Source organism: Canis lupus, chromosome 14, assembly GCF_003254725.2.
Source record: "Canis lupus dingo isolate Sandy chromosome 14, ASM325472v2, whole genome shotgun sequence".
In the NCBI taxonomy this organism is placed as follows: domain Eukaryota; kingdom Metazoa; phylum Chordata; class Mammalia; order Carnivora; family Canidae; genus Canis; species Canis lupus.
The window spans coordinates 21,090,766-21,102,964 of record NC_064256.1 but is presented as its reverse complement, the minus strand read 5'-3'; the positions used below and the strand labels follow the sequence as shown (position 1 = coordinate 21,102,964).

Below are 12,199 nucleotides of genomic sequence, written 5' to 3'. Positions count from 1 at the left end.
TTGCTAATAGAGTGCTCTAAATATGTTGTCTGGTTTCTCATTGTGATGGAGGTATTCATTTAAAAGGTATCCAATTTAAAAAAATATTTATTGGGCAGCCCCAGTGGCTCAGCGGTTTAGTGCCGCCTTTAGCCCAGGGTGTGATCCTGGAGACCCGGGGTCAAGTCCCACATCAGGCTCCCTGCATGGAGCCTGCTTCTCCCTCTGCCTGTGTCTCTGCCTCTCTCTCTCTCTCTCTCTCTCTCTCTCTCTCTCTCTCTCGTCTCTCATAAATAAATAAATAAATAAATAAATAAATAAATAAATATTTCTAAAAAATAAATAATAAATAAAATTTTTTAAAAATTTATTGATTGTAAAATTAAGGAGATTAGGTGACAGCCAAAAAGTCCCATGTGGGGTATGATCAATTTAGCAAACCAGTATAAATTTTCTGGTAGGATTAGGTCTTTTGCCAAATAAAAGATTGGCTCCTACCCTGGTAAATATAGAACTCCTCTACTGTGATTCGGGTATGAAACCGTATAGGAGTCATACTTCAGCTGCAAGTTGTTTAAGAATATATTAGCTATTTCCATTTTCTGCTGCAACAGGACAGTGTGCTTTTCTTAGATAATGGTAATTACTTTTATATCATAACCTTTTATTGAAGATCTTTTTGCTAAGTAGTATACTGGGTACTTTATGCTAGTCATTGGACCTAAACTGTCATATCACTAAAAAGGTTACTCACATTTAGTAGATGAGGAACTTGAGGTACAGAGATACTAAGAACTTTACCCAACACCAGACAGCTAAGTGGCAGAGCAGTGATCCTACAGTGTCCTGCTCTTAGTGGGGAGTGGCACAATTCAGATGGAGATCTGAATTCTCAGAATATACATTTTGACTATGTGTTTGAACAGTCTACTTCTTCTCTGAAAAGTCATTTTCTTCAGGGAGAGTTGCAAGTAGAAAGGTGGAAGAGAGAATACCCAGCTCCACTAGCTGATCGGCCATAATGGTTGAATGCAGAGAAATGGCCTCCATTGAGTGTGCTGAAGGGGATTGGAATAAGGAACTTTTTTTTCTTTCTCCTTGGACTCAGAGATCTTCATCAAGGAGAAGAAATGAAAAAGGAATTATCACAGATGTGCTTGTGGTTTAAAAAAAAATTTTAAACCAATGAAAACATTCATATTCTATTTCTGACAATTTTGAAATTTTAAGTCTTTGTAGGTTTAAAACTCTGCTTGGTATTTATGGCTATCTCTTATTAGAGCCAAAATTTTGAAATGTTACGTTTTAAATTTTAATCATTATAAATGTTTTTACCCCTTTTAATTTTTTAAGTTTAATTTAAAAAATAAATAAATAAAACCAATGAAAACATTTTCTATTTCTGACAATTTTGAAATTTTAAGTCTTTGTAGGTTTAAAATGCCACCTGGTATTTTTTGTTATCTCTTCTTTTTTTTTTTAATTTTTTTTATTTATTTATGATAGTCACAGAGAGAGAGAGAGAGAGGCAGAGACACAGGCAGAGGGAGAAGCAGGCTCCATGCACCGAGAGCCCGATGTGGGATTCGATCCAGGGTCTCCAGGATCGCGCCCTGGGCCAAAGGCAGGCACCAATCCGCTGCGCCACCCAGGGATCCCTGTTATCTCTTCTTAAAGTACTTTGCTTGTTTCCTTGTGTGACTTGAGATTTTTAGACTATGAGCTGTTCATTTTCCTTGGAACACTATATATGAAAATTTTTTGATGTCTGGGCTAAAGGTAGGCTCCTTTTTATTTATTTATTTTTTAAATTCTAGTTGACATACAGTTCCACATTGCTTTCAGGAGTAGAGTTCAATGATTCATTATATACATATAACATCCTGTGCTTATCATAACAAGGGTGAAGGTGGGCTCCTTTTGAGAGAGCTTGTGTTTGCTTCTGTCAGGTTCCTGGAGGTAATACCAATTCAAAACTTTGCCAGTTTGAGAGTTTTCATGTTACCCAAGAAATATAAATTCATTATACAACCCCGTGTAAGACAAGCTTAGAATTCCTAATTATTCCCAGGGGAGGATTTTCCCCTTTTCCTTCTCTCATTCTCTAGAACCAAAGCAGTTTTTCTTATGGTCCAGAATGGTAAAAGAAAGCATTTTAATTTTACCCTTACATTGAGGATACAACCCTTTGAGGTCCAGCTTTATGGAAGAGGGATGTTTTTAAGGACCAGAAATTGGATAAGGCAAGAGTGGTCTCTAAAGTAGAGACCTGAAGGAGTTGTTCAGTAACAGGGCTGTTCAATACAAGGTCAGCACCTGAGAGTAAGTACCTCCTTACATATTGTGACCTAGATGCCTCGCTTGACTCAGCTTGACTCACGTTAGTTCTACCCTTTTCTTTTAAACTTAGCACTTCAAGTAGTACCTGCCTGTCCCCTGGGACATCAGCAATTAATGCTCAAATTCAGATGTCTGTCAGGAATCTCTGGGTAGCTCGATGGTTTAGTGCCTGCCTTCGGTCCAGGGCGTGATCCTGGAGTCCCGGGATCGAGTCCCACATCAGGTTCCCTGCATGGAGCTTGCTTCTCCCTCTGCCTGTGTCTCTACCTCTCTCTCTCTCTGTGTCTGTCTCTCATGAATAAATGAATAAAATCTTAAAAAAAAAAAAATTCAGGTGTCTGGCAAATGTCTTGAAGGCAAAAGTCAGCTTTAGGGTTCTGCTTATCTCACCTAAATTTTGGCTTGAATATTCCTTACTAATTCATGAATTTGAAAAGGCTTTTACAAAATAAATTGAAGTACATTACCCAACATTTTTGTTTTCGATGGGATGATCAGCTCAAATATCCTGTCTGCCAATGGCTAAGGCAATTTAATGCCTTGAAAAGGAGATGCTCAAGATGGCTTGCCCTTGAGAATTTTCCTTCAGAATGTTGCAATATTACACAGGCAATGTCTATGATAATTCCTTTTTTTCACTTCTTCTCCTTGATGAAGATCTCTGAGTCCAAGGAGAAAGAAAAAAAAGTTCCTTATTCCAATCCCCTTCAGCACACTCAATGGAGGCCATTTCTCTGCATTCAACCATTATGGCCGATCAGCTAGTGGAGCTGGGTATTCTCTCTTCCACCTTTCTACATGCAACTCTCCCTGAAGAAAATGACTTTTCAGAGAAGAAGTAGACTGTTCAAACACATAGTCAAAATGTATATTCTGAGAATTCAGATCTCCATCTGAATTGTGCCACTCCCCACTAAGAGCAGGACACTGTAGGATCACTGCTCTGCCACTTAGCTGTCTGGTGTTGGGTAAAGTTCTTAGTATCTCTGTACCTCAAGTTCCTCATCTACTAAATGTGAGTAACCTTTTTAGTGATATGACAGTTTAGGTCCAATGACTAGCATAAATTTAATTTAAAAAATTAAAAGAGGTGAAAATATTTCTAATGATTAAAATTTAAAGCTGAACATTTCAAAATTCTGGCTTTAACAACAGATTAAACATAGCCAAAGAGAGAGTTAGTGAACTGGAACATAAGAGACTTACTCAGAATAGAGGAAGAGATTGAGACACAGAGGAAAGTATGAGATGGTCTAATAGGTATAAAAGAAAACCAGAAGGAAAGGAGAGATAATATCTAAAAATTCTCCAGAACTATTAAGCTGGCAGTCCTTAGGTTCAAGAAGCGCAACAAATCACAAATGGGATAAATAAAAATAACCTAGACTAAACATGTCAGAGTGAAAAAGCTGAATACTAAAGCTGAAGAGAGCTCATAGATGGCCAGAGAGAAAAGCAGGTGGCCCTTAAAGGAGAATGGTTGAACTGACAACTAACTTCAAAAAAGGAACAGTAGAAGTCAGGAGACATTGGCACAGTATTTTCAATGTGTGGAGGAAGAACCTTTCAACCTAGATTCTATACCCTGTACAAATGTCTCCCAGGAGCAGGGATGAATTAAAGACCTTGTTCAGACTAGTAAAATTCAGAATGCATATCACCTAGAGACGCTTACTAAAGAAAATTCTAGAATGTACTTCAGGTAGGAGGAAAGTGATCCAGATGACCGTTTCGAGTTGTAGCAAGGAATGAAGAACAAAGAAAGTGGTAAAAGTTTAGTCTAAATAGCATTGTGTGAATTTAAATAATTGTGTGGTGATAATTATAATGCTTCATGTTTTTAAAGCTAGAAGTAAAGCATGTGACAGTAAGATGGGGGGATTGTTTATAATGTAAGTCCTATAAAATGCAAGTATTATACAGGAAGAAGGTAAAGATAACAAGGACAATAAGTGTACATATTAAAATTTCCAGGACATTAACGCTTAGAGTAGAAACCAACTGAATCTTGCAATAGATAGTGGGGAGATGTCAGAAGAAAGAAGGCAAGAATGGAAAGGAAAGAAAACTGGAAAAGGTGAGACATGTTTTATAGGTTAGCTTTGTGAAGGTGCCATGCTCAGAGACTAAAATTCCATGTAATAAAACAAGGTGCCACTTACTGGATTTTCAGCCTGTCCAAATACAAGCATCGTTGTTAGTGAAGCAGTATACAATAGAAGAGTAGAGAACGAGAGTGGTAGGAGTGTTATTTCCTACCAAAAAAAAGGCAAGCTTGAGTCCCCAAGATGCTTTGGTTAGAATTGCAATGAAATTAAGGAGAAACCAGTATCAAAGTCCTTAAGCTAAAGAAACTAAATAGTAGGTTTTGATACTTTATATTCAAATTGAAGTAATTTCAGTATCACTGATCTCATATCTCCAATTGTTGGCTGGGTCATTTGGTTTTAACACCAGTGACACAATCACGTAACAGGTCTTGGCACCAGTGCCATTTCTCAGCAAGATACTGAAACTCCCCCTGTTCAAATCCCGGGCACTTGGACCTCACTCTCCCTTGACTGAGCTGGAGAGGTACTGCCAGACTGTGTATAGAAGGGTTAACTCACTTGGGGGAAACCAAAAGGAATGCTAAGGATCAAGACCTGACATGCTGCCCATTGTTTGTAGCTCCAGGATCAAAATATACAATTATACATGCCAAATAAATTCTAAACCTGTAAGGTAGGAAAGGAGGGGTGGCTCTGACTACAGGTGCCAGAAGCATTAAATAACCTCCTCAGACAAGGTGTACCACTGTTGTCCTGAATGCTGCAGGTCCTTCTGTCTGGTATTTTTCCCCGTGCTAGACAATGTGCATTCACTGCAGGAGTCTCTCTTAAGCCTCGGTCTCCCAGACCTGCTGGCTCCTGGTGCCGGGCCCTGACACAGAGGTGCCTTTATGAGTGTAATTACCTTCTCCTGTATTAGAAATACACTGTTTAGAGCTGTAGTTGCAGGTACAGCTAGAATAAGCAGGATTTAGCATGCGAAAAGACTTGCTCCAGCCCTGACTTCTTTATCAGCAATCATTCTTAAGGTTTTTTGTTCCTCAGATTGATTGGGTAGGTGTGATACCATCCAAGATGAAGAGTTTTGTTTTGTTTTGTTTTTGTTTTTGTTTTTGATGAAGAGCTTTAAAAGAAGAGAAGATGTTGGAAATTGTGTGTGTGTGTATGTGTGAGAGAGAGAGAGAGATACAAATCCTGTTGTGTTCTATCTTTTGACAATTTCATGCCTGACAGAACTGCCAGAGTAAACTTTGAGTGGATGATTCCAGCAACTTAAGAACTGATTAAGCTCCCTTGGGCTTTCCAGTGTCCATATCAAAAAAAGCGTGAGAAGTGGAAGAAAGAATTCTTTAGCCATGGTGATACTATGACCAGCGTCTCTGAACCTGAGTGGCCTGTGCTGACTGTAGACAATTAACTGGAGGTTAAGTGATACCAAGCCTTGAAGAATTTTTCCTAGACTTCTAAAATAGAATGATGATGAGAGGCCTTAGAATGATACAGAATAGGAATGGAGCCAGAGTGGAGAATTAAACTAGATCTGAGTTTTGATTCCAGTTTGTTTATATGTAGGTCTCCTCTGAGATGCCTTTTATTGTTCCTGTCTGTCATTAGTGGGCCTTTTGTTAAAAGGAAATAAAAAACCAGTAATTTTCCCTCTTTGGAGAAAGTGCTTTAATGAATAAGAGATTAGATGATTGCATTTTGCATTTATGAATTTTCCCCCAAGTTATTTTACTGTGTGTGCAGAGGAAATGCAGGGCCAACCTGAAGAGTGTGTGAGGGCAGAGTTGCCCGGAGAATCGGTGAAAAAGACTTAAGGCAGGAAAATGTGGGGCTTTACTTATAGGGCAAGGACATTTAAAGATTTATTTTAGGTGGCACACACTTTGTAATTTATTAATTTTTTAATGGCCAAAGTAATTATTTTAGTGTTGCTGACGCAGACTCTTGTGCAGCATGGAATGTTGCCCTTTCTTATAAAGTTGCATGTTCAGAATGGCTAATCACTTAGTAAAAATCCTACATGGGGCAAGGAGATTTCAAGTCAGGCGGGTTTGTGTTGTGATAGGGGACTGGAGAATGGATATTCACTGTGAAATGAAGGATTTATCAGGGAATCTGGAGAGAGAAGCATTCTTACTCTAGGAACTTTGAAAGCCTTCTTCACAGCCTGCTTCCCTTTTCATTGTGCGGGAGTCATAGGTCAGGTGTTGCCTGAGGCAGCCTGACAAATTGGCACCTGCTTTTGTACCTTAGACCTGAAGAAAGTAGTGGGGAAAGAAGGCTGGGGAAATGTAAGAAGTGTTTTTCACCAACCTTTTGCAAAGTTAGCCATCCTTGGGAATTGGGCTTTGATGCCTGGGGTGTGAGAGAGGCCAGGGACACCCCGTGACTCAGGAGGGTGATTTGCTGCTGGGAGAGGCAGGGAGACCCACACCCCCTTGTCCCCCCTGGCTTGACTACCAGCAGGTAGGGTAGGGGACACCTCCTCGGGATTTCTGTGGTTTTTCCATCATTTATTCCTAAACTCCCAGCTCCATAGGTTTTCTTTCTTCCTTGGCTTTTCCTTCTCTCTTTTCTCAGATAATAAGAAACCTGTGACCTCTTTCATGGCCTGATCTTCACTCTAGCATGCATGAATTATCTGACAACATTGTCTGATTCCAGATAGGAAAAACACATTTTCCTGACCCATTTTTCCTTTGGTATTTCATGGCGCAGCTCCACTTTTTCCTTGGATTTGTTCTCTTATTTGTTGGCTTACTTGTGTTTTAATCAGGCCATTTTTCTTCTCGGGCATCAGGAATATTTTCAAATGTCTTTTTAAGCATGTTGAACCCCTTATAATACACAGATACAGTATTTATTGTCATGATTTCAGGACAGGAGGGGGCGTCCCTTGGGAAGACCCAACTGCTTTCCTGTGGCCTTATTCTTCTGTGTCACGGAGAGGTTTCTAATTTTGCATCATGTCTTCCTATCATAGCCTTCCTATTATATTGCAGCCACATAGCATCGGAGAGGCTAATAACTGCTGTTCTCTTCCTTTTTTTAAACTCTCATATTTCAGTACAAAATCATCAACTACTTCTTCCTGAGCTCTTTGTATCCCCAACAGGTTATAGATCTTTGTTTGAAAAACCAGAAGCTTGGCTTTGGTATCTAATATGTTTCTCCAAGAAATAAGTTTGTTTTCCTTGTAGGAGCCTGACAAAATATCCCAAAGCCTCTTCTTTCTCTTCTAAATTGTGCATTGTTGTTGTTTCTGTGTAAATTGGCAGTCAAATCAGTGTCCCCAGAACAAGCCTTAGGCTCCAACTGACAGCCAGAGATTTTGCTGAGCATTCTCTGGCCCCTGGTTCCTGGCCCCTTGGTGTTTACTCTCTGAAATAGGCCGCAGTGATATAGGCAGATAGAAGAGCATGAAGAAAACTACGAACAGTACTGAGAAAGTACAGCTAGTGTGGAGTTGTATGGAAGTCACTCCCTGTCTGCCTTCTCATTAAAGAATCCTCAGTGGAAAGGGTGATATTTGGGGTTTAAATGAATAAGGAGGTGATGTTCCCAGCTTTGCAATCATCAAGGTAGTTGCAGGGTGATAGGTGTACCTTGATTCATCAGATGAATGGGGTAATGAGCAGCTTTACCTGACGCTGACCAAAGAGAGGAAAATGGGAAAGTGAAGTCATTATGAAGCTTTGAGAAGGGTGAGAATATGGGGCCAGTCCATAGGACAGCGGAGACCAAAGATGGCAGCTGAGTTTTACAAACAAACAGAAAGGAAATTTAGGCAATATGACTGTGTATGAGATGTGAGACCATAACAGTCCCTGTCTCCCCAACCTCCCCCCTGAAAAAAAAAAATCCCACAAAACCATACACTGTGAATTTAAGGAGAAGAAAAGGATAAGTCAGAACCACAGAATGATGGTCTCAACAATGGAATGATTATTAATATTATTGTGGAAGGAAATGCCCCAAAACATGTACAGTTGTGGTGGTTATCTCTGGCTGGTACAATTTAAATTTAAATTTTTAATGCTTTTCTGTATTGTCTGTGATGAGCAGTTAATATTTAATAATTGAGGGGGGAGGACATTTTGAGGGAAAAATATCACCAGGAATAAAATAAACTGGAACTTGGCTCTACAATGTGAAGATTTGGGAGATGAGGTTAAAAGTAAAAACTAATAGATTTAGCAAAAAAGCAAGATTTGTGGGAGAAAGAATTGTATTAGCCTAAAAAAATTACTCCAAAGAGATTTGTTTAGAAAGTCAGTAATATGACAATGTTTCTTTTACTATAGAGGAGGGGCCAGGCATGAAGATTTACCTGATCTTAATTTGAATTGGTTATTTGGCACCTAATTTTGAATATCTCCTGAACAAAGTATGCCAGAGAGAGTAAAGGGCTAGCAGAACTTACAGGAAGGTTTGGAGGCAAATGAGGAAAAGGAAATAAAAATAGCCAGGTGAAAGTCTCGCCCTCCCACATTAACTGGTCATAAGGGGAGTACTGATGCTGTACATAGATACTGGCAATCTACTGCACTTTTCCCCCTTGAAAAAGCTGGGGGAGGTGAAAAGATTGGAGAATCCTGTCCTGAATATTGGACCTGTCTCTGGCATTGCTCTAAGGATGTCCCCTGAGCAAGCCAGTAGTGTGGCCATTAATAAACATGCAGTTGATAGATTAATCATCCTGGGCATCCGTTTGCACCTATAGAAAAGGAGGAATTGGGTGTGGTGGTTTTTGTGTTTCTCTTTTCAGTTAGGCATCAACATTTTGGGGGTTGACAAGATACCGAAATGTGGGTTGTTTGGCAGTACTTGATGTGGATCTGCCCGCCTTTTATATATTTATACACACACACACACACACACACACACACACACAGAATGGACAAAGATAACACGGCCATGGATGAATTGACTGAGGAAGAGCCAACATAACAGATTCCAGATTCCAAGCATTGGTCCTGGTTAGAAGGATGGGCCAAGCTATGATGAAGTTTACTAGGATGAAACAAAGTCCTGCTTATGTTACTTATTTAAAGCAACTAATTAAGTTACAGTATCCCTAGGTTAATAGCAATCCCTATGAAAAAGACTAGGGTTTTTATTACCAAAAGTCTCAGTTTGAGTCAGGATTGTAATGATGGTGTCTGAAAGCAAAGACTATAGTAACAGATGTTGTAGTGTGAAGGAACTTTGACAGAGAGGAGCCTAGTTTTGAGCAAAAATACCCGAGATCCAACATAACTTGACCATACTAAAATGTCACTGAGCCTGGCTAGATCTGTTGAATCTGGATGGATTCATTATTTTCTTTGAAGAATCTCTCAATTTAGTGGAAATTTTTAGGTATTAGAAATCTGTGAAAGAAGTTGCATTAAATCATTAGGTGTTGAAAGGGGTGACTTCCTTCCCATTTAGACCTGCCTAAAACACAATATATGTCTTGTGGTTTTCATTAGAATGCTATGTTTCTGGGCACACATCAGTTTTCAAGGCCTCCCCGTGCATTATTTTGGCACCAGAAATTATTTGAAGACTTAGCTCTAGTTGCTAATTGCTCTACACACAGCTCTTAAATGGGTAGGAATTATTGTAAATATTTTAAGGCTTTAGAACAAGCATTTATCAATGTTTCATACCCTGGGGGAGAAGGGGTAAGTATGTGAATAAATTAGTGGATCCATGAACCCCTTGAAAAGGTATATAATTTTTTATGTATGTGTAATTTTTTTCTGGGAAAGAGTCCAACACTTTCATCAGAGTCTCAAACAATTCAGAAAACATACCTCTTCCACTGGCACCTACATAATTTGTCTACTTCCTAGTATGTAAACAAAGGGGTACCTTGCTTGTTGCTGCCCATCTTCTGAGAACAGATACTCCTTGAAATGCCAATGAATGACTTGCCATCAGTAGGGATTTAAAAGGATGTTGCAGGCAGAGTTCCAAGAGTGTTTTAATTGAAATCTTATCATTGGAATAAATGAGAACTATTCCCTTCTTCCTCATGCTGCGCAATAAAGTTAGTTTTATTTTTAAAAACAAAATTCAGATTTATTACTTGTAGAATTTGGGTTTTTTTTTTTTTTCTGTTCCCCTTTCAACTTGTGAGTACAAACTTGGTCTTCTCCAGGAATATTTTGTTCTGAGGTAAGTTCCAGAAAAGCTTGATCTTCTCAATGGGATATGTGTTTCATGTGGTTTTTCTTCCTTTTCAAATGTACAGGGTGCCAAAGCATGCTTTCTGCGGGACATTCCTTTCTCGGCCATCTACTTCCCGTGCTATGCTCATGTGAAGGCTTCCTTTGCAAATGAAGATGGGCAGATTAGTCCTGGAAGCCTGCTCTTGGCTGGCGCCATAGCTGGTGAGTGGTCCTCGCAGAGTTCTGTTCTCCCTGAGCCCCTCTCATAGCACTGCCCTGGGACTTTTTTGCTTAGAGTTCTTGATAGGGTGCAAATGAGGTGGCTCTAGATTGCTTTGAATACCTCTGAAAAGAAGGAGAAGAAATTAACCTTCTGGCGGATTAGATTAGGCAAGTTTAATTTCTTAACTCCAGAAAAGGCTCATTGAAATTTGGTGCATTTTGTGGTCTTGTTGAATTCCAAGTTCTGTATTGTTTCAGAGTTTCGCTTCACAGCATAACAGTGATAACTGTTCAGTGGAGAGTTTTTAAAAATATGGATACTTGGGCTTAAAGGTGTCTAACCAAAATAGTACATAAATACTTGTCCAGAATTTAAGCAGTATTTGTTATTTAATAACCTTTTTAAAAAGTTTTTAAAGACTATTTGAGAGGGAGCACCAGCACAAGTGGGTGGAGGAGCAGAGGGAGAGGAAGCAGACCCTTCACTGAGCTGGGAGCCTGATGCGTGGGGCTCCATCCTAGGACCCTGGGATCATGACCTGAGCCAACAGTAGACCCTTAACTAAGACTCCCAGGCCTCTCAGTAGTAGTTAATATTTAGATAAAAGTAATGTAGAATCAGGAACAACTCGGTGGAGGAGATCTGATTCCTTGTAGCTGTGCTACAGGAACAGGGTATGTTAATTGAACCCCAGAGGGAAATAACTCTTGTTTTCAGTGCTACAGGGAATATGTCAATAGGAAAAAAAAATAGATGAGCTGGAAGGTTGTCTTCTACATCACAATGTAAATTTCCAGAGGAATATAGCCACAGCAGGAATCCATTCCATCTTTGATGCTCCTAGTTCAGAGACCCTAAAGGCTTGAATGAGCTGGATTTGCTTTCCAGGTGGTGGCAAACATTTAATGAGTTAACAAACCCTAAGGCAGTGGAGGGATGCCTGGGTCCAAAGGTTTTTATAAAGGGGTGGTTCTCCAGAGATTTGTGGCTTGAGTCTCAGAAGAACAACCCCCTGCTCTGAGAAGTTGTTTGCTGTTTCTTGGGCCCCCTGTACCTGGGGAGCCCTTGAAGGCAAGAACTCATGAAGCTCCTCTCTAGTTCTTTTTTAATCCCTTTTCTTTTTAAAAGGCAGTGACATTGGTGAATGAGGTAGGGTTGTCCTTTCCTGGCTGCTCAGGGACCTTCCTCCATAAAGGCCACTCTGCCTCTCAAGAAATCATGGTCTTGAGACTAGAATATAGAATTCCCAGGTTTTTGTTTTTTGGGCTTTTTTTTTTTTTTTAAGATTTTATCTATTCATGAGAGACACAGAGAGAGGGGGGCAGAGACATAGGCAGAGGGAGAAAGAAGCAGGCTCCCTGGGGGAGGCTGATGCAGTACTTGATCCTGGGACCCCCAGGATCATGACCTGAGCCAAAGGCAGGCACTCAATCACTGAGCCC

General features: G+C 39.8%; 1 protein-coding gene across 3 annotated transcripts in view; it reads left to right on the top strand.

The window, feature by feature from the left end:
* Positions 1-12,199, top strand: part of SLC25A13 (solute carrier family 25 member 13) — a 185,551-nt gene that overhangs the window by 161,579 nt on the left and 11,773 nt on the right. For all 3 annotated transcript variants that reach the window (XM_025471293.3, XM_025471294.3, XM_049093603.1), the window contains one exon: positions 10,618-10,756. In XM_025471293.3, the coding sequence (XP_025327078.1) occupies positions 10,618-10,756 (139 nt within the window). The remainder of the gene's footprint in view (positions 1-10,617; positions 10,757-12,199) is intronic.